This window comes from Gopherus evgoodei, chromosome 13, assembly GCF_007399415.2.
Source record: "Gopherus evgoodei ecotype Sinaloan lineage chromosome 13, rGopEvg1_v1.p, whole genome shotgun sequence".
NCBI lineage: Eukaryota > Metazoa > Chordata > Testudines > Testudinidae > Gopherus > Gopherus evgoodei.
In genome coordinates, this window is record NC_044334.1 from 20,262,099 (window position 1) to 20,284,936 (window position 22,838).

General features: G+C 43.6%; 1 protein-coding gene across 5 annotated transcripts in view; it reads left to right on the forward strand.

Moving 5' to 3' along the window:
* The first annotated feature begins 228 nt into the window (after positions 1–228).
* Positions 229–22,838, forward strand: part of LOC115660987 (T-box-containing protein TBX6L) — a 32,336-nt gene continuing 9,726 nt past the window's right edge. For 3 of the 5 annotated variants that reach the window (XM_030583021.1, XM_030583018.1, XM_030583022.1), the window contains exons 1-5: positions 229–312; positions 1,408–1,484; positions 3,530–3,607; positions 20,954–21,098; positions 22,609–22,711. In XM_030583021.1, the coding sequence (XP_030438881.1) occupies positions 1,460–1,484; positions 3,530–3,607; positions 20,954–21,098; positions 22,609–22,711 (351 nt within the window). In that variant the 5' untranslated portion in view covers positions 229–312; positions 1,408–1,459. Of the gene's footprint in view, positions 313–1,407; positions 1,485–3,529; positions 3,608–5,210; positions 5,285–14,197; positions 14,660–20,953; positions 21,099–22,608; positions 22,712–22,838 lie in introns of those variants that run through there. The other 2 variants (XM_030583020.1, XM_030583019.1) reach the window with 2 other exon arrangements.

The window sequence follows — 22,838 nt, forward strand, 5'->3', positions numbered from 1 at the left end:
ACATGAGCAGTTATTTACAAGTGATGGTGTGCACCAGGCTGCTGCCTCTGAAGCCTTTCCAGGTGACTCTTCCGGGAACATGGAGTTCATCACACTGATGCCAGACAGAGTTCAAGATGGTTATCAAATCCTCCTGACTGCTTGTTCTCTCTTTGGCTGTAGATTATATTGCATTCAATGCACAAATACCAGCCACGATGCCATGTGGTGCTGACCAGCGCACATACACTCACCCTGCCCTGGAATGCTGTGGCCACCTTTGTGTTCCCAGAAACAACTTTTATGGCTGTGACAGCCTATCAGAATTCCAAGGTAGCTTTTCTTTCACTCCTTCCTTCTTCTCTGTCTGTGACTTTCTGTGAACCTGGGGCAATTCAGGGTTAAATAAAGCTTCCTTCAAGCAAAATGAGTATTAGCACTAAGAGGTGGAAATTGAGGGTATGATGGGGAAAGGCTCGGGTACTCTGGTGCTAAAGCAGTTAAGAATACACAAAAGTAGTTTATTAGTTAACACCCTGGAGACCTCGGTTCAAATCCTAGCTCTGAGCACAAATTTAAAAGTGTGAATTTGGTAATGTAGCTAATGACATTTGCCCACATCACAAAAAATATTCCATAATTTTCCATGGTTTTGTCTGAAGAGAGACCCAGTACAGGAATAGGCAAGGGTGCAATAACATCATCAGGACTGTGGTGTATTGGCTTGTACAGCTCATGTCTGCACCATAGCTGACTCTAGCATGTACTATCTATTCTTCACTTTAATCAGGAGCACCAAATTCACTCTAAATATAAAAAGAATACAATATATCCCACAACCTTTGCATGTGACATGAACATAATTGTGCCAGAACAAGAGAGACTGCTTTTTCCTGCTTAACCTGTAGTAGCAAAAATAAGAAAACCCATGAAGTTTCTAATGGTCATACGGAAAATTTTCATTCTCTCAGAAACCAGCCTGTTGGTTTTAAGTGAAGGGCTTGGGAAATAGGATCATGTAGACTTTTGCCTTTGAGGACAGCATTGTGCCCTGATTTCACCAACTTCATCTTCCAGGTTTCCATTATTTTCCTCTTTCTGGTTTCCTGTCCCACTTGCTTCTTAAATAACCTCCATTTTTGAATGGTCTGACTCTGAAGCCATTTCACCAATACACATAACTGACATGGCCTTTTTCACTCTCTCCTCTCACTCATTCGACCCCCTTTTTCTCTTCCTCTCCACTTCTCTCTTTCTCTCATTACCCCTTCTTCCTCTTTCTCATCCTTTCCTCTGTCTTTTCTCTCTTCCTCTCCTTTCCTTTTCTCTGTGTTGTTCTTCCTCTCTTCCTTTCTCTTTGTGTCTCCATCTTTCCATCTCTTTCTCCTTTCCATTTCCTTCTCTCCCTCTGTTATCTCCCCATCACAGGTTACCCAGCTGAAGATTGATAACAATCCATTTGCAAAGGGGTTCCGAGAGAATGGCCTCAGCTCTAAGAAAAACCAGTAAGAAGCTTCCTCCAGCAGTTCCTGTTATGCCAAACTACTTAGGCCTTGTCTGTATTATACTTATGTGGGAAATAGCCCACCATTTCACTCCCCCCAGCTGCAGCTCCATTACTGGTAGAGAAAGTGTAGACAGAACCAGGGCCATCCAGAGTGGGGGGCAAGTGGGGCAATTTGCCCCTGGTCCTGCGAGCTCTGGCCCGGTGGTGGTCTGGGTCTTTGGCCGGCATTTTGGTGGCGGGGGGCCCTTCAGTGCTGCTGAAGATGCAGAGCGACTGAAGGGCCCCTCACCAGTGAAATGCCCTGCAAGTCCTGACCCGGCAGCAGTCTGGGTCTTCGGCGGCATTTTGGCGGGTGGCCCTTAATTCGCTCCGGGTGTTTGGCAGCATTTCGGCAGTGGGGGGCCCTTCAGTCACTCCAGGTCTTTTGCAGCGTTTCGGTGGGAGGGGGGCCCTTCAGTGCTGCCGAAGACTCAGAGCAACTGAAGGGCCTCCCTGCCACTGAAATACTGCCGAAGACCCAGAACACCGCCAGGTGAGTACAAGCGCCGCAGCTCCCCCACTTTGCCCCAGGGCCCCTGAATGCTCTGGGCGGCCCTGGGCAGAACACACTAGCCACCAGCATTTTAAGTACCATGTCAGTCAGCCAGAGCAGCTTAAAGCAGGTTTAGAGGACACCACGATAAAAAAAAAACTGGTGTCTTGTCTATGCTAATGCTCCAGTGACTGCTACCACTAGGGTAGTAGGAGTGCACCAGTAGTAGCAAAATAGTAGAGATTGCTCCCAAAAGGCTAGTGTACTCTTAGCTTTGCTATAACATTCCTTTTTCTAAGACTGCTTTGGTTCAGCTCTTGGTTATTCTAAATCCAGATGGGGTTCACCTTATTAAGAGGCACAGAGACTAAGCCCACAAAGGCCTTATCTAAATTGGTCTTTAAAGAGAATATGGGAAACATGTTTAAAGAGTTCCCCTTAAACCCAGTCCTGGCATGGTTTTAATAGCCTGCGTGGATAGCGCTTAAATTGTTAGAACCATGATTAAAACCTGTAAAGACCCAAGCTTGAGCATCATTATAAATATAGTGGTAACCATCCACACCAGCCAGACAAAGCATGCTAAAGACCAGTTCTGATGTAATAATGATCCAACAATGATGTCCCACAAGCTCTTCTCATTCCCCTGGTTTTTGTTGTTCTTCTCTTCCTCCCTGTGCCTCTGCTGCTGCCATCTCTATTGTTCATCTGTCTAGAGATTTTTAATTCTCTGGGCATGGACATTAATGTAAAGCATCATGCTTACCAACCACACACACTAAATAATTAACAACAATCAACCATGTTTGAATATAGGGTGACCAGACAGCAATTGTGAAAAATCGGGACGGGGGATGGGAGGTAATAGGGGCCTATATAAGAAAAAGCCCCAAATAAAATAGGGACATCTGGTCACCCTGTTTGAACATGTTTTTTTAAACTCAGCTTCATTATAGTCAGGGCATCAAGTGTGGATGGAGAATAAACGAGAAGTCATTTGAAAGGGCAGCTTTAACCTGCTAGCTCATTCACTGTCTTTTGCTGTGCATGTGCACTAGAGAAATACCCTGGAGTAAGTTCTGGAATCATAGACGTAGAGTTTTTCCATGCAGATTGATTATATGTGCACCTCTGAGATAGAGAATGAGAGCCCAGATGTGTGAGTAGAAGAATGCTACTTGTTGAGATATGTGTCTGAATATAAGCATTCTGGTATTTGAGGGTGTGTACACATGTATGTCTGTGTAATAAAAGAAATATGTCTGTGTGTTTAGTAATTATCATGTTGCTGTGTCTGTGTATGTGCCCATGCTTGTTGCTGGTATGTCTAAATGTATGTCCAGAAGTACAAATGGCATCCTTACATATGGGGGAGCTGCAGTGTGAGGGGTGATTATGTGTATTTACAGTGGTGCAGGTACAGTGTATTTGTCTGAATACCTGGAAATGTGCATCTGGATCGATTTTTGTATGCTGTGTGATGGCAAATTTGTTTTTCTCCTTCATTCTAGAGGGAAAAATGTTCAAGGTACTGAAAAGGGCGGGCAAGCAAGCAAGTGCTGAGGAGACAGGCTGTGACCCCCTCACCGGTGAGTCTGTAGCCACACTGCAAGGATACTGGTCTCTCCACTGAGACTGAGCCACGAAGCACCTCTCTACACACAGCTTAGTGGTATGGGTGGGTAAAGCAAGCAGTTTCTCTTTGCACACCCAGCGCTTGCCCCAGGCTCACTTATGCTGGCTCTTCCTATACCAGGTTATGATTTTTCGTATAATTTACCATAACAAACCACTTCCGTCCAGTAATGATAATCATACAGCTGAACAGAAGCCATTCCTAGAAAGAACTCACCACACCCAGTTCCAATTTCAGTCCTCTCCTACCTTCCCATTTGGAATTTTAGCACAGAATTTGAGTGTTTCCATTGATTGTACTTTTTAGACATTTGTTTTGTTTTTTAAATCTGTGTTCCTATTGCAGAAGATAAGATATTGCAGCCTTTAAAGTGCTGGTCAGTTAAACACACTTTCTCATCACAGACGCATGGGTGGGCAACACTTTCATGCTAGTGATTCCTTATGTAGATGTCAGATTGGAACTCGGTATATTCTTAGCAGAAGCACACAAGTTGGATTAAGTCTAATATTTTTAGTGTAATACATCCATTTCACACCCCTTCTGCCCTCAGTCCAATTAAAATTTACCTTTTTAACTACCCATACACTCACTCACATGCCACCCAGTGATCTATGAAGGAATTGCAACTTATTTATTGTTAATATCATCCTGCACTAAACTTAAAAACATTTGTCCACTTTAGGAGGGCTAATTTTTAATTTATTGTTTGAAAACATGTCTACCCAAAATGATGTTGTGCTTTTATAATCACAGCAGGGGACATTCTGAGGTTTAAATTTCCCTTTAATCACTAAGGATGTAATAAAAACATGAAAAGTTCTTTGAGCTCCAGAGTGTTAACCAGGGAGAAATTTACTCGGGAGTTTACAAATGTGAGCTGAAGAGACAAACTGGGTAATAAAATGCACAACTAGGGACCAAACCGGCTAAAAGTTGGTCTCTAGCTGCCCATCAGGAGTTGAGACTTGGAGAAAACAGGCTATTCAGCACCTCCAGAGCCATAAGATCCTGGTCATAAACATTTCACAATATACTGGAGTAGGGGGAGGGAGACTTAGGTTTGCGATTCCTGCCTGGAGTTTGCACCCAGGCCTGTGATCACAAGGATGAGGAACTTACTAACTAGAGGTGTGCAGGGGGAAGAAACCTATACAAACAAATTTCTTCATGAAAGAAACAGAGCAACAGTCAGGTAAGGCTGTCCAAATACATGGGAATTCATAGGCTGTATGATCCCTCAGCCAGACTTCAGGAATCCATGAAATCTCACAGGCTCTGCTTTCCATTTCTGGTAACACATAGGGATTCCTGTCTGAATTTCTGTTACTGACACAGATATCATTTTTGCTATCAGGTGCTGATAAACTGGGTGTGAGAGCAAATATGGGAATCTCTCCAGTCAATTGAATGGGTTTTTTTCTTTCAGTATATATGTGACACCACTCTGTTTGAAGTGTGCTTCCTTCCTGCAGTGAATATATCTTATGTCTTTTTTTTACTGGCTTCAGCTTCCCTATAAAATATATGTATCCCATAATAACTTTTGTTCCTAGTTTCAGAACCAGTCATCTAGGATGCACCTTGTGAGTCTACTGCTGCATTCAGTTTCTTCTTCTGAGACATACAGGTATATGTCCTGTAACTCAGTCCATCAGGTCAGATTCTTCTGTGGATTCCAAATACATCCTCCGTCTCTCTGCATTCAACTCCTTCCTTCTGTGGAATGCCTGTATTCTTTCTGGGTATCTAATTCTGGCTTCCTGTCTTATACAGTATATGTATAACATGGTAGATGCAGTCAGGCCTTGTTCTTTTGTTAACTGAGAAAATATAAATTACATATGTAAATACACAAAGATAAAAAATGGAATCCTCTTTTTTAAAATAATAAAATATATTGGTAAGAGAATTCCATCATAATAATAAACTTAGAACAGCAGCAACTTTTATTTAATTCCCAAGGGCATGTCTACACTGAAAATTTACATTGGCATTGCTATGTCTCTCAGCGGTGTGGAAAATCTACCTGCTTCCAGTGTAGACAGTGCTATGTTGATGGAAAAATTCTTCTGTCAAACTAGCTAGAGCCTCTTGGGGAGGTGGATTAGCTACTGCAATGGGAGATGCCCTCTTGTCGCTATAGTGAGTGTTTGCACTAACGGCTACAGCCATGCAAGTGCAGCGCGGTAGTGTTTTAAGTATAGAAATAGCCTGGGGACAGAGATAATATCGCAGGTACCCTCTATCGAAATCCATTATGTATGACTTCATTCTCGTATTATTCCCTTTTGCTGCGAGACAACACATTATTCGGGATTAAGAAATGACACCAACACCATACAAATGTCAGTTATTCATTGCTTTTTAGGATGGTGAGTAGAATCATTAAAGTAATCAAGGAGGGAAGACCAAATGGACATGAATTTCTTTTTTGTATTTGGGAAAATGATGTGTGAGTTCTTCCATTTCTTGCATATGCCACACATAATATAAGCAGTTTGTGTTAGACTTGGGTGGCAAGGCTAATTTCCATGAAGTATTTCCCAGCTAGACAAAACTTTCTAATCAGTTTTATTTTTTTACTTTTTAATCGTGTATGTCAGTTATCTGTCCCAAGTATTCTATTTTCTGGTTGAAATTTTATATCTGATTTATTAATAATCTTCCCAGGGTATCTTAACTATCTTTATCCAAAAAATGATGCTATTGTGGGGTAAGTCCATAAAATGATGTTGTAGACAGCACTTCCCAGTCCTTCCAGCAAACTTTCGCTCCGTGCCTGCAAAATCTTAAGCATATGCATTAGCGCTATGCATGTGAGTTGTCCCTTCGACTGCTTTATTTTGTTGTTTATTGATTGAATGTTATGACAGTGTAACCTTGGTGGGATATAGTAGAGTCTTATACAGAAACAATTCTATAACGTGGATGTACACTGCTGATATCAGAAGCTAAACTAATGAATTTGCAAGCTGATTCAATGTTCATGTTCTGACTTATTCTGTAGTTTGTAAGATAGATCTAATACAGTGTATTTGTTTACAAAAAGAAAATCAGCATCCTACTTTATCTGAACCCCCAAAATCCAAAAGATTAGGATATGTCGCTCTGGGTTTGACCCTTCTTTTTTTCTATAATAGATGGTGAAAACCTAAAAACAACTTTTGTGTTGTGCTTTATGGTTACTCTCCTCTTGGGTGCTGTGTTATGAAGCTGTATGTGCTCTCATGTCCCATTCAATCTGTAAAGTCCTTTCAAAAAGGTGTTTTTGTGGATTTGAATGGGATGGAGTGCTGAGCAGTGTCTGGGAAACACAATGGGCTGACAGGAAAACAGTGCAGCTAACATCAGGAGTCTGTGAAAACTTGAAAGAGCCTAAGGCCCCAACATTTTGCATTTGACTCTGGACTGTAGCCTTTGAGCCCAAACTCAGCCTGCTCTGTTAAGTGGCCGTTAAGTGTTTCCCTTCTTGTCTCAATGCTAACTAGCCAGTTGGAAGAAGTGAGTGCATACTATAGAGGAGATGGGAGGGGGGATATGAGTATGGGAAGGAAGGGAAGAGCAGCTTCATTTCTCCAATTCACAAGCATAACTCTTTGGCCAGATAGCTCAATCCACAAACCTGTGAAGAAGCAAAGCCTAAGTTAATACTGTAATATACTATACTAGATTTGCATGAGCCCTTTTCACCCCACAGTCTCAAAGTCCACCATAAACTACACACAGCACCTTTTAAATGCAGCCTCCTCTGGGTTGGGAACAGGCGGGTGACCAGGACACAGCACACTGCCTCACAGTTCATGGAGCTGTTAGCAACAGGCCATCTCCAACCAACGTGTTTGTGTTTAACTCTTTCAGCTACTTCTGTTTTCCCAAAAGTGATTTTGCTTTTTGTGAACAAGCAGATGGTTTGGGGACCAATGCAATTTGTGGCTCAGCAGCCCCGCAGACTTCTGCGTGCTGCTGAGCCTCTCACATGGGTCTGGGCTATGAATATCTGAACAGAATGTTTAACAAGTGACAAACCTAAGCATGACAGCTGATATCCTGGGAAACAGCAACCAAAATTGTCCATTTAAAGTGCAAACGAAAAGGCTGCAGCACCTGAGCGGTAGTAAGCAGCTGTCAAGAAGCTCTTCCTTATGCTACAGCATGAGAGGAAATTGGATTTTTTTGAACCAACATGTGGAAAGTTCTGCTCACTGGGGAGCCTTTCTGAATAATAGCAATACTTTGCACTTTTCTAGCACTTCATGTGGGGATCTCAAAACACTTTACTGACATCAGTTGATTTTATCTTCACATCCCCACGTTTGAGGAAACCGAACCGTAGAGAGAGCCTGAGTAACTTGCCCAAGGTGAGATTGAGTCAGTGGGAACATCAGGAATAGAATCTCTCTGTCCTCACTCCCAGTTCTCTGCTCAGTCCACTAAATATAGTTCTTGCGAAGTGTCTGCTCTGCTTAGAGAGCAACTTTTGCATTTTCTTTTCTTTCAGTCCCTTCTGAGATCTTTGAAGTCAATGTCTAGCCAGGACACTGCTGGTAGGTTATCTTAGATACTGGAGTGTTCATTAGTACCCTTGTGTGCTGCTCCAGACCTCAAAGGGAATAATCCTGCCACCTCCTCTAGGGGCAAGTGGATTCAGTGTGCTCTATCCTTGCGGGCATGCTGCTCCTTGCCGGTGGGTCTGTGTGCACGTAATCAGGGCCCTGAGTACTCACCAGCAAGCTGGACCTAAATTTTATGTGTCAGTGTCTCTGGATTCCATAGCAATCTAGAAGTTACATGTCTGGTTTATTAGAAAAAATTTAATGCAGGATTTTAATGAATAGTCAGGATAGTAGCACCTGTTGTTTATTTTGTATTAAATTACATTAATTGTAGGTCTTCCCCACATTTTCATTCTTCCAGAGATACAAACATGCAGTGCTAATACTAGTATCAAAGGTGACCAAGGGAGGTGTGGGCAGCTGGGTCTTTTGGCATTTGGGGAAGCACAGGAGGCAGTTTGGGATAAGCACATTAGTCTCTGCTGAAATGATAAATAGTTAAAATGCCGATTTTGCTATTTGTAGGTTTCAGAGGTAACACCCCACTGAGATGAATATACTGCAGTTCATACTTCTCTGAGCCATTGTTTCAGGCTGCTTGCAGACTCAGGAAGACCACACTGCTTCAGTTGTACCCAGTTCATGTTTTTAACATTCTCTTAACAACCATGAGGGCTAGAAACAGTCTTTTTTTAAAAACAAAAATGAAGGCTCATGCTCTGGCACATAATTCTGCAGCCAATTCCACAGCCATGAAATTGTGGGGTACACGGGGGCCTATATCCAATGAACCTCTGGCTACCAAGCAAAACTGGAGATGGCAGTGACAAGGTTTAACACATGTGACTTTCAAGGCCACCTCTACCCAAAAGGATCATTACTCCTCATCTGGATGTCTATTGCGTCTCAGCACTCCTGACAGTAACTTGGAACCTGGCAAGCCTACTGGCACAGAAGATGTTGCGGGGGGGAAAGCCCATTCAGAATTTTATAGGATCCAACCCCAACAACTGAGGCCACAGGGTTGCTGACATACTGATCTTTATTGTACCAATACTACATGTGAGTGGTTCAGAAGAAGTTGGGAATGTGATAAGGTATGCATGTGGGCCAACTCAGCACATAGTCCTGCTATGTGTTAGCTGCTAAAAGGCCACGAGAGGGTTGAAATGGTAATTGAAAACTCTTCACATGCTATGAAATTGGCCAGAAAAAGGTTGTTTTGTTAAAAGCACTGAACTCAGCTCACTGGAGAGTCAAAAATAAATGCTGTGTATACTCCTCCCCTTCTCCCTTCATCCCATATCCACTGACGTAGGCCATATGCATTACCTTCCAGATGCTGGGTGCAGATCCTGTTTAGAGTCAGGTACAATATGATCTTTACCCACTGCTGTAAATGTGCTGGGCGCAGAGCTGTACACATCACTGACTTTCACTTTCCACTACCCCACCCCCAGCCATCCCTCTCCTTCCCCCTCGTCCCTCCCACCCATCCAATTTGCCCATGGATTGTTAGAGGCCAGCCCTTCACATCTGATTTCTCAGTGAACAGCCTGAGGCACGCTGGGGACAGACAGACAGAGGGTGATGTGTTAAATTCCACCTTGGCGGTGGTGAATTTCATGGGTTTTGCTGCTATTAGCCACACTTTCTAGCAATTATAACAAATTCACTTTTCTTCCCTTTTTAAAACCTCTCTATCTGCTCGAATGGCTGAGAGAGCACTAGCAGTTAACTAGTAATTGATAATTAATGATTCCACCTCCCCATCAATCAGCTGGGAGGAGATAAAAGGAATGGGTGTTTACAGAAAATATGTGTTGTGAGAAATAACGATAGTGAACGTCCAGATGAACTGGACGAGGGAGATAGTGCAATGCCTTTTATTGGTGTATGCAGTAAGTCCTGATACATTGGACAGTCTGGTGATGCACTTGTCTGAAATCCCCAGCAGTGCTGTTGCTGTGCAGTTGTTGACTGAGTTGGATGTTAATCCAGCTCCCCACTAGTTTGAATGCGACCCTCTTTTCTCTTTCTTCTCCCATCTTCTGCAATGAAGGCAGATCTCAGGCTCTCTGGGCACGTCTACACTGTGATAGAAAACCTGCAGCACTGAATCTCAGAGCCCAGTCGGTGAGTTGGACTCATGGGGCTTGGGCTGTGGGGCTAAAAATTGCAGTAGATGTTTGGGCTCATGATGGAGTTTGGGCTCTGTGACTCTCCCCCTTCCTGGATAACCAGGGCCCAGACTTGGGCAGTCTACACTACAATTGTAGCCCCGTGAGCCCAAGTCAGCTGACTTTCTGGCCAGCTGCAGCCATGCCTGTGGGTCTTTTACTGCAGTGTAGACATATCCTCTGGTTACGGCCCCCATATGCCTTTCTATGGCAGAAAAAGTGTCACTAGAAAATCAGGGCTGAGAAGGAGGATTCAGTCGCTGCTTCCCCCTTATCAGTGGAGAGAGCAATGAGTCATTTTCAATACTGTTCTGCTTGCTTCTGTGGCACTGGGGCCAGGAGAACTGAAGGAGAAGGTCTGACCCTGGAACAACTTGTCTTCAGATCTTTTTCATGTTCTTTTTAACATATAATTGAGGAGTTTCTGTTATTCCTTGTCCCAGAGCTGCTTCTGTCCAGAGCCTCAGGGTCCACAGTCAGCCTATACAGGGTGAGGGACCCACTCTTGACATTACTCGTCTGTTTGGTTTATTTTCCATGCTATTGTCACCTTTTCCTAGATTTCAGGAGCTAATATGCCCTCTTCCCTATGACAGGATGAGAACAAGAGGACCACCGCTCATCTGGGAAATCAGAGCCAAATGCAAGTGTGACTTGAAAGGAAGACAAGTTTAGTCCCTTATCCTGAACAGAGAGAGTGATGTTGCTTTGCATCATCTGTGCCTCTGAGGGCTTGTCTACACCTACAGCACTGCAACAGCACACTGGGGCTGGGGCAGGAGATCTTTGCCGGTGGTGTAGGTACTCCACCTCCCCGAGAGGCAGTAGCTATATCTACAGGGGGTGTGTGGAGTGGGGGTTTATTAGGTCACTACAACTACGTCACTCAGTTATACCGATATAAGTTGGTAGTGTAGACCAAGTCTCACTCTAGGAATAGGACCCAGATCTTGTGCCCCCCAGTCCATTGCCTTTACCCCAAGGTCATCCTTCCTCTGCCCAAAACAGAGCTGACTCTCCTTCCCCGTAGGACCTTCTTTCCACTTCCAAATAGTAACCTCCTTTTCAAGGGCTGAGCTCCCCAATTCTAGAGATGTCCCTAGCTGTCCTCTGCAGGGGAAGAACCTGTGGTCTTCTGTTTGACATTCCTCCCTCCCCACCACCACCCCATCTTAAGGGGAAGTCATGTAGATTGCTCCTGGCTCTTCAAGGGACCTGACCAGTAGACTAACCCTTCCCACAAAAATCCTCCTCAGGTGGAGTCTTCCCAGGCGTCAGTAACGTGTCACTCTACATCTACTCAAAAAACATTCTTCTTGATCCCACTGTGCTAAGCGCTGGCACATTACCCCTTCAGGATTGGGATGCCCCAGAGTGCAATGTGCTGTTAGAAATGGCCCATACTCCCATGAGAATGGAAATCCCTCATCAACCTAGCACACTCTTGGACACCTCAGCTCCAGTGTGTCAAAGGACCTGTGTGTAGCAGGAGCAAGAGGAAGGCTCCTGGGCCTACCAGTGCAGGAACTGGAGTCTAGGGTGGGGTTATATATTTTTATTTCCAACCCTTAAGTAGAATGAGGCAAGGAGCAACATTGTCAGTCTCATCCCACAGCAGCAGAAAGACACCATTACCGGTGTTGTCCCGTCTTCACCAATGCAAAGCACAATATGTTGATCTTGGGCAATGGGGTAGTGATTACAGAAGTGGTCTGCAAATGTTGCTATTCGAACCCTTTCTGGGCCAAATCCTGAGGCCTTGATTCAGTGTTTACTCAAGGTAGCTCCCACTGAAGTCAATTTTGTCTGAGTGTAAGGGTCTCAGGATTTGGCCCTGTTTTAATAAGAGTTTAGATTTTCATCCCCTACAGAATGTTCAAGATTTGGATCCATTTATATCATTAGTGCTGTGCAGCCAAGTACTGCAGATGACAATTAGTTGCAATAAGGAGAAGAGAAAATCCCTTTTATTAAAACCAGAGCATGCACTGGTTACATCCTGAGATCTAGTCCTAGTGTGTGACTGAGATGAGTGTAACTAAACTTAGAGGAGGGGAGTGTCATACTGGGGTTCAAAGATAAGTAATCTCAGGCTCCTAACTACTATTGCTGAAGGTGTCTTTTATCACTATTTAATTTGTTTCATGTGCCAAACTAAAGGTCTGGTCCTGCTGCCATTAAAGTCAGTGACAAAACTTCTGTCTATTTCAGAGGGAGGAGGATCAGACCTGAAATCAGCTGCAGCAATCTAATCATGCCATTTGAAATGAGCAGAAGACTGGAACACAAGATTTTGCCAATGGAATCAGACTCTGGTCCATCAAGACCAATATCTGGCCTTGGCAGTGATCAGTATTTGAGCCACCACCCTTGACCCCTAATATACATAGCCAGTAATGAAATGCTGTACATAGATGCAAAGAAATCCCTTTCTTGGCTGGGTGGTGGTCAGTTTATGTCCTGAAGCATGAGAATTGATTAGCCATCTTTTAGCACTTGTAAGCACAAATGTTATTGGTCACACTCTCAGGATAAACTCATTAAGGGCCAAACTTGAAGTCATTAGTTTCTACTCAGCCTTGAATTAAGTGACTGAATGACTACAAACATTAGGCCTTATATAGTCTACACTTAAAAGGTTAACCCTAGTGTAGAATTGTTGTAGTCGTGTTGATCCCAGGATATTAGAGACACAAGGTGGGTTAGGTAATCTTTTATTGGACCAACTTCTGTTGGTGAGAGAGATAAGCTGTCGAGCTTACACTAAGGGTATGGCTACGTTTGGAATTTCAAAGCGCTGCCCCGGCAGCGCTGCGGGAGCGCTGCCCCGGCAGCGCTGCGAAGTGTGAGTGTAGTCAGAGCGGCAGCACTGGGAGAGAGCTCTCCCAGCGCTGCATGTAAACCACATCCCTTACGGGTGTAGCGTGCAGCGCTGAGAGCCGCGCTCCCAGCCCTGCTGCCCTGATTACACTGACTCTTTACAGCGCTGTATCTTGCAGCGCACAGGGGGGTGTTTTTTCACACCCCAGTTGCAGCGCTGTAAAGTGTGAGTGTAGCCAAGGCCAAAGCTTGTCTCTCTTACCAACAGAAGTTGAGCTCAGGAAAAGAGTACCTCACCCACATAGAGATGCAGTTAATACCAGCAAAACATTCCTTTTGCTGGTAAACTTATACCAGTTCACCAAGCAATACGCACTATACAGGCAAAAGGACTCTTTTGCTTGTATAGCCGACTCCACACTTTTGCCAGCATACCTGTGTCAGCACAAAAAAATCACACTCCTGACCAACAGAGGTAGGGCAGCAAAACTTTTGAGTGTAGTAAGAATGTCAGGGTTTGTCCAAAGAGAATAAATGTCTGTTGTGTCAGTGGGTACAATGCAATAGAAAATTGATGTGATTAAAAAAGAAAATAAATTATACTGCCAAGCCCGGTTGAAGGGACAAATAGAGTCAGTAGGTAATGCTTTGGTGTTCCCCTGAATTTCTGCTGAGGCCAAATACCATTGGGGTTGAAGACCTTTATTGACAAAACAAAAGGGATATTTCAGTAATGTGTTATGAGAGTGAAAGGTTACATCAGACAATTATTTCATTCATCTTGGGAGAATCCGCTTTTTAAAAATCATTGTCTTCTTGAATTGGTACAGTCCACAGTTTCAACAGTTAAACAAAACCACAAGCTCTGTGTTTGGAATGCAGAAATCTGTTCGGGAGATGAAAGTTTTATCAAAACCCCAAAACTGCCAGAGGGAAATCTCCTCTATTGTCTGCAATTAAGTTATTTTTTGTAGGTACATCTTCAGCTGGCATTTTTGGTCTTGTCTCTATTTGTTTAAAAGTGTGTTAGCAGTAAATCAAGGTGCATTTCCCCTGTAGGGTTTCCTGTATGTCAAAGCCATGTTAATTCTCTTTGATTTTCTTCCCTTTGCCCCAGCCATTGCTACAAATCCTTCCTCTCTTTGTCCCTTTGGACATCAAAGGACTGCAAGGGGACAGCCCTGGGGAGAAGCTCCTCCCTGCTCATTAGCCTTCATAAAACAGGAACTCACCTTGGCTGGCTTAGCTTGGAGTCCCATCCTAGCCCCAGTCACTCTTGACACTGGATCACAGAAGGGCGCTCTCTTTCTTTGGGAAATCAAGCCACCTGATTTTCAACTGGACTGTTTTGGTTTTCGTGAGATAAGAGTTCTGGTGGATCTCTCACCTACAGTGACTTCCACAACCTCTCTGGCTTCACAGTACATGGAAAAATGCAATCTTTACCTGGTAGGTGACTCTTCCATGTCTTAGTGTGCGGGGTGGATCTAAAATTGTGGTAGAGACGGGCTACAATTTTTTAAAAATTGGGAGGAAGAAGTGTTACTCACTGGGTCATCAGCATTTGTGGGTAACATTGAGTTTTCTAAACTATCCCACAGGAGCAGAGGACAAACTGAGATTATGTCTGCTCTCTGTGGATAATTTGAGATCTCCTGTCACTTTTTGTAAGACTAGCAGGGGTTTGCTTCAATGTCTTTGCCCAAAATTCTCCAGGCACCTTTGACTTGTGCAGTGTGAGCATATGCAGAGGGTTGCTGATGCTGTGTGTCCGGTTTGTGAAGCATCTTGGGTTCCTTTGGGATTTAAGGCCTGATAGGAATCTAAAATAGTTGTACATTATGTTGTTAAGGGGATAAAGACATTTCTGATCCGTATTACAGAGTCAGCTTGATTTTGGGTTTTCTCTGCCTTCCAAGAATGAAAGCAGCAGGCAGGGATATTGTCATGGTCTCCATACGCTTTCATTCCCTGGGGGACAACATGTTGTGTCTTGTATTGGTTGCCAAGGATTTTTATTTACGTACTTTTTTTTTTCTGTTCATCAGTCCTTTTTAACAACACCCTGTAAAATCTCTCTAATTGTGATGTGAACAGATTGTGTGTAATGGCAAGTCAGCACTGGGAGAACAAGGGCCAGATTCTGATCTCAGTTACACTAGTGTCAATCCAGAGAGAACTCTATTCGGTGATGTAACTGATACCTGAATCTAGACCTAAGGTTCTGCGCTTTGGATGAGGGCTGCAGATCATATACCCCTTTGGTGTACGCATTTAATGTACACATTTCAAATGGCTAGCTATCCTCTGCTTCCCTTCCCCGCCCCCACACTGTGCTGATTCATTTGGAAAAGCTTAGGTAGATATGTGACTCAAATAATTTTCATCTCAACCATAGCTCTTTTTAAAAAAATCTGTATTGAAATTAATATAGGAGTATAATAGTGATCTCTGCTACATCTAGTAGGACTTTGACTTTACAGACATTGGATGTACAATGAAGGGAATAGTCTATCTTATACCACTGTATCTAGCGAAAGGTTCCAATTTTTAAAAACTATATTATTTTCTCATATAATTGTTTGTATCATACAGCACGGGAAATCGGAAACAGTCCTCATGGCCAGTGAGAAATAAAGCCATAGTACTTATGAAAAATCCAATGTGGGACTGGATAAGCGGTGATGAACCTTCCACTCTCCCGAGGTTAATGCCAAAAGCATTGTAATTCCAGGAAACTGAGAGCTCTCCCACTCAATGAATGGGGTGTTTCTATTGTCATTTACAAGCCTGGGAGCCTTTTTTTGGGGTCAGAATTATTGGCAAGATTTCTTTCCCAGATAAAAGAAGGAGGAATACTTGTGGCATCTTAGAGACTAACAAATGTATTTAAGCATAAATAAATTTGTTAGACTCTTAAGGTGCCACAAGTAGTCCTCCTTTTTGCTGATACAGACTAACACGGCTACCACTCTGAAACCTTTCCCAGATAGTGTTACTGGAGAAGAAATCCTTCTGTACAGTAGATACCAAATGACCGGTAAACTCCCACTCTGGTTGTGTAACAGCAACAAATGCAAATGGAATTGAAACTGATTTTAGTGAAGATGGTAGACTTATCCTGTGTCTTACTGGAGATTTTCAGTGCACAGAAATCCTGTCCTATACATCTTACAGGAAATCCACCACGAACCTTCCAGTAGCTCAGCACTGTGGTGTGTTTAGGGGATTCACTGAAGAGGGCTGGATTACTTTCTGGGACACTTCTCTAGAATCTTCCATCCACAAATCTCAAAGCACTTTGCAAATATGAACTAAGTGTCCCCCAATGAGACAGGAACATACTATTTTCAACACTTTGCAGGTGGCAAAACTGAGGCTTGCCGGTTTAGTGACTTGCCCATGTTCTCAGAGGAAGACTACAGCAGATCAGGATATAGATCTGAGCCCTCCTGATTCCCAGTGCCTTGCTTCACGCACAAGACCACGCTTCCTCTCCAATTCTGTCTTGGTACAGAGAAAAATCTACCTTTAACATGCGTAGTGCACAGTGTTATCACCATGTAATGTTAATAGCAACCAATACCTTTAAAATAATGTTTGAAAGCCTAAAATTCTGTACACTGATTAGAGCTGGGCACAAACACGGTGGCTTTGGTTTTGCAAAATCAAACTGGAGGCTAGATCCTGTAAATAGCTCTGCATCAGCAGACGCCTGTGCTTGTCTGGAGCCCCACGGAACTCATTGGGTCACTATGTGGATCCATCAGTTGGATCTGTTGTGATCCAGATCCAAGCATAAACCCACCCTGTCTCTGAAACTCCTGCCCCTTTCAAGAATCTCAAGTTTGGGCACCCAAAAATTGAGACACCAAAATAAAGTTTTATCTTTTAAAATCTTTGCCCCAGTGCTGATTATAAATATGGCCATGCTGCTGTTTTCTACAGTATTTTGCTCATCGTGGGTTCATTCCTATGGAGCCTGATTCAGAGATCTGTATTTGGTTTTTAATTCAATATTTATTGAGGCAAAACTCCCACTGAGTTTAATTCCCATTGACTTCACCACATGTCTTACATGGGTAAGGACTTCCAGAATTTTTCCCAGTATCTCATTTGGTGGTCTTGAATTTGTTTACAAAAATGCTAATTGTAGAATACAGTTGGGGGAAGGAATGAATATTACCTACCCTACCTAATCTATCAGTTCAATCAAATCTGTTTGCATGTATCTGTTTCTGGACAGTGGCTTGTTGAAAATCAGCCCAATTTTATTGTAATTCCTTTTAATATGTGCTCTGAACTGAACAACAAAATGCACAAGCAGCTTTCATGTCTCAGCTAGAGGATATGAGAAAAGCCTTAGTAAGAAGATGTTAACAGACTAATGTTAGTGAGCCAATTAGGTGTCACTTCTTAGCCAGTTCATTAATGTTGGATCAAAGCAGGAAAAGTCTAAAGGTGGAGGGTTGTTTTTTTTTTAAACACCTAAAGATCTTTGGAAACTGACAGAATTGTGTTTAAATGGTGTTTGCATCCTAAGCTTGTGGAAACAACTTGTTTGGTTTGCACTGGGCTTCTTGCATGAAAAGTTGTATCCTGAAAAGGATCTGCTTTCCCTGGAAATAATTGGCTACTTTCCATGTGTATTTGTTTAAAGATGTTGCTCAGGAAAGTTGTAATGAGGTGACAAATTCCCTTGTTTCTATATAGGACCTGATGCAGGCTAAGACAATCCCTTGTTAAAATAAATGGCTGTGGATGACGGATAACGTATCACTCTCTGTTAAGCAAAAGTGGACCTGCTTTTGTTAACTTGATGACAGCATTGCTGTTCTGAATACCTTCAAATGAAGAGTCACATATATTCGATTAATACCAACATTATCATAAGACCATGGGCTAAACCCTGATGCACCAGAAACCAATGGGGGTTTTGCCATTAACTTCAGTGTGATCAGGTTTTAGACCTAGGAATGGAATGGGATTTGGGTCTGGACTTCACTGGATAGCATTAGTGATCCTGTCTACAGTGTGACACTCTTTCCTTAACCTGTGTATTATATCATTTTAACAGTAGCTTTAATAAAATGTATAACTGCTGTGATGGGGATCACATTTCACCACAGTAGCCTTTGACCTGACTAAAATGTGTTTTGGTCTTATAGTGTAAAGGGGCTGAATCAGGTTTTAACTGTTTACAAACTGTGCTACAGCCTTGTACTTATAGAGTTGTTACACAGTTCAGGAACAAAGTTTAGAAAACAGTTGAATTTGTTATAGGCCTTGTCTACACCACAAAGTTGCAGCGCTGGTGAGGGAGTTATAGCGCTGCAACTTAGGAGGTGTACACATCTGCAGGGCATCACCAGCGCTGCAACTCCCTGTTTGCAGTGCTGGCCGTACACCCGTTGAAACTCGGGTGTAGAGGATCCAGCGCTGGTGATCCAGCGCTGGTCATCAGGTGTAAACACTCACCAGCGTTTTTCTTGACCTCCGTGGAATAAACAGGTATCCCAGCATACCAGAGGAAGCCTCTCTGGTAATCAAGCAGGTCTCCTTCCCCACGGTTTGCAGGGGGGTTCGGGGAACGCGACAGCACACCGCTGGGAAGGAGACCTGCTTGCACGGGGGTTCGGGGAACGCGAGAACAAACCGCGGGGAAGGAGACCTGCTTGGGTGGGGGGGTGTTCGGGGAACATTGGAGCAAACCGCGGGGAAGGAGACCTGCATCCCCGCGGTTTGCTCTCGCGTTCCCCTAACCCCCCTTGAAGCCGCCCAACAGCGCTGCAGTGTGGCCACATCTAACACCACTTGCAGCGCTGGTTGCTGTAAGTGTGACCACTCTGCAGCGCTGGCCCTATACAGCTGTACTAATACAGCTGTAACAACCAGCGCTGCAAAATTGTAGATGTAGACATACCCATACTCTGCAAGACTAAAACATTGCCTAACAAGATTGGGCACTATTGTGTCATTATCAGGTCCCTCAGAACAACAGGAATTACAGTGTATGTTGGACCAGTATGGGGAGAACATCCCTAACTAAAACAAGGTTTTGGTGAAAAATTAAAGCAGTAAAATTTCATTTCATGAGAGGCAAGTGAGCTTTCTTTTCCCACAGTCTCCAAATACTGGGCAAAACACTGCTTCATCCAAAAACTAGCCATGAGGTACATATAATTTAGAAGGTAAACTAGCACTTCTGCAAAGAGCAAAAAGACATTTCACATCACAAAGTTACTATATGTGGGAACCGTCAGGTCCAGACATGCTCTCCCAGGTGTTCGGGCTGAAATATAGGAAGAGAAAAAGCAACTAACTTTTTGTCTCTTTGAAAATACAAGTTGTTCCATATACCTTCCCAAAAGTGTCTGCATGATTTGGGATCTCTATAAAAATTTTTCAAAGGGAATCACTCAGTGATCCCTTTGCTTCTTGCCTGTTTGACTGCCTCTCAGTCTATGTGACGTCCCATATCTCTGGCTTTCTTGTCACACACCTGAATTTAGAACTTTCTGTAAGAAGAGGACCCCATCTATGGTACAGATGCCTGCTCAGAAGTCCATAGGGCTCAGGAACATAGTTAATCCCTGACTGCACTATAAAACGGAGTCGTTTTATAAAATGACTCCCCGGGCATGGTTGTAGTTGTATTGCACATGGGACCATTCTCCACCCTCTTAACTGACTTCCTAGCCCTAGTAAATATATTTCAAAATGGCCTTCCCACCGTGGTCTAGCTCCACCCACCCTCTCTGATCTCTTGTCTATCTACCAACGTCATTCCTCAGGTTTGACTGTTCTATCTGTCCTTTTTTCACTGTCCTCTGGGATTGCTTATGTCACTTGTGCTGCCCCATCTATTCAGCATTCTCTCCCCTTCCCCTCCATGGCACTTAAAATCTTCCCATTTTTCTTAGCTTTCAGTTTACTCTATATAAAATGTTTTGTGTGACTGTCATTACATAAGAACATTGGTAGAGTGAAATGTACAGCATTGTGGATCTCTGTCTGAGTACTGAATGGAACAAGTAAACATAGCATGATGTATGGCAGGGGTAGTCAATTATTTTTTGTCAAGGTCCAAATTTCTTGGTCAAGGTATTGTCAAGGTCCAGACGCTAGAGAAACATTTTTCACACCGCAATAACAATAAAGGTAAGAATAAGTAAATAAAAATATTTAGCAGTCCATTCAATAGCATCTGGCAGTTCCGGATTTGGTCTGCCGTTTGCCAATTGACTACCCCTGATGTATGGAGCTTAAATCTCTACCAACAAGGATATTGCCCCCTGAAAAACATCTTCAACAGGCAGCCTGTCTTTTTACTGAGCCAGGATAGCCAAAGGTCTTTGCAGGCAAGTTACCTCGTTGTAGCCAGTTGGGACCACACACAGACTCCACAATTGTCAGTGGGAATAAACTGGGGATCTACAGCACCAAAAACATAGGTTTCTACTGTCTGAACTAATGGAAAGCTCCATAAGCTGTGAGATAGTAGTGGGTTAAATAGTTCTGGAAGGCCAGTCACTATGTGGAGTGGTGACCACATACACTGGACCAGTCTACTGTATCAGCATGTGAAACTCTACAACTGGATATGTTCAGGCACTGACACGGAGAGGAACTGGTATTGATGCTGATTCCCAATGCTTTGTCTCCTGAAGCATTATGGTGCTATTTCATGTTGACTTTCCTCCTCACTGTCTGAGGTATCCTCTCTTTACTCTCTCCTGGTAGATGTGAAAGCTCAGTGTGATGCACTTCCTTCCTCCAGCCTGGAGCCTTACCCTCAGAGCTCCATTGTGGTTACCCTAGAAGACATGGACCTCTGGATGCAGTTTCATCAAGTAGGAACTGAGATGATCATCACCAAGTCTGGCAGGTAAGAAAGGCAAGAAAGCAGTGTATGCCCTCTCCCTGCAAACTGCATTCCAGAGCTTTCCTAAGAGGTCACTTTTGGAAAGGCCACTCTTAGGCTGTTTTTTAAGCTGATTATATTATTATCCTTCTCCTCCCCTTCCTCCCAGAACAAGTGCAGCATCAGGGTTTACGGAAGGCTCATAAACTCCGAATTAGGAATATCACCCAGGTCACTTAGTGTCTGGTGCCAGTGATTAATTTTTTAATGAAAGAGGTTCTGGGGCACAAGCAATTAGGTGCTGGGGCTCAAGCAATTTTTAATTTTTATAACTGACGCGACAAGCCCAGAGGTGCTCAGCCCTGGCACAATTTAAGCACTGCCTGGTACCTTGAAAACCCCATTCAGTAGCTCCTGCATGCAGCGGTTTCAGTGCCCTCTCCCCGTTGCTGTGAAGCTGGCACACAAGGATTGAGTATTAGATCCTATTTGCCTCATGTGTACAGGAGCGTCGCCAGCTTTTTTGGCACTCTAGGCAGCGGAAGGTTCCGCCCCCGAAATACCGCCGACGACCGGGGTGGCTGAAGATCTGGCCGCCGGGGTCACCGCCCCCCAAATGTTAGTGCCCTAGTGGGTTGCGCCGTCCCTGCATGCGCACATATTGATGCTGCATTGTAGGCAAGTCCTTTGAGTATAATAGACAAAAAGCTAGTCTAGGGCACATTGATAGACTAAATAATTGGGATGTTCTTGATGGCCAGCCTGGGGAGTTGGCACTCAAGATGGACACTGCAAAGGAAAATGAGAGCTGAATCTATGGCATTGGTTCTGTGTCTGTGAACAAAAACAAGGCAAGGAGAAGACATAATCTGAGGCCCAGGCATCTCTTAAATTGAAATCCTGCGTGCTCTGGAGTGCATGATACTCTAGCTGTAAGCTCCAGAATATATGTGGAATTGTAATTCATTGTGCAAGATAAAGCCAGCAGAGAGGGTGCCAGAGCCTCTGAGACCTGACAGGATCTTCAGTGGGTAGGAAGAGCTGGGAGACAAGTCCTTGCAGCGTAGAGGCTAAAGACTCTTTCAGGGTCATAAGGAGGAATGGAAGTGGTGGGGATTTGCTAGGAGAGCGCTCAATAGATTTTCAAATGCGTGCCACCTACACAGAACTGTTTCTAAGCTGTTTTTCATTTCTGCTACAGTTGCACCAGGGCTAGAAACAGTGTAAGCCTGAAACCTGGGCTACACTAACTTTTTCTTAAATTTCCCACTGCTGCATTCTGGGGGTTGTAACAGTAAGAGCACTAGAATAGACAGGCCACCTACAACTGCTGGCCTTTTAGCCACTGTGTCATCTAGACCTGCTCTGAGCTGGATTAGACAATAGGCTGGTAAAAATGCTCACAGCTGGTCTACACTAGTGGTGCTCTCACCAGCAGTTTACCTGACAGAGAGCAAACAAGACCTAATACCTGATTGGGGCATTAAAGAAAACTCAATACTTTTTTATAATGTAGATTTTATTTCTTCTTCAGACGAATGTTTCCACAGTGCAAAATCAAAGTCTCTGGCTTGATCCCGTATGCTAAGTACCTCATGCTGGTGGATTTTGTGCCGATGGACAACTTCAGATACAAGGTAAATACTTTTTAAAAAAGTTATTCTGTCTGCCCTTTCTGCTTAGTGAAATAAATCCCTCTGCAGAGAGCCAGTGTAAAGCCAGATACCACTGAAGTCACCATACATCTTAAATGGGACTTGTGTC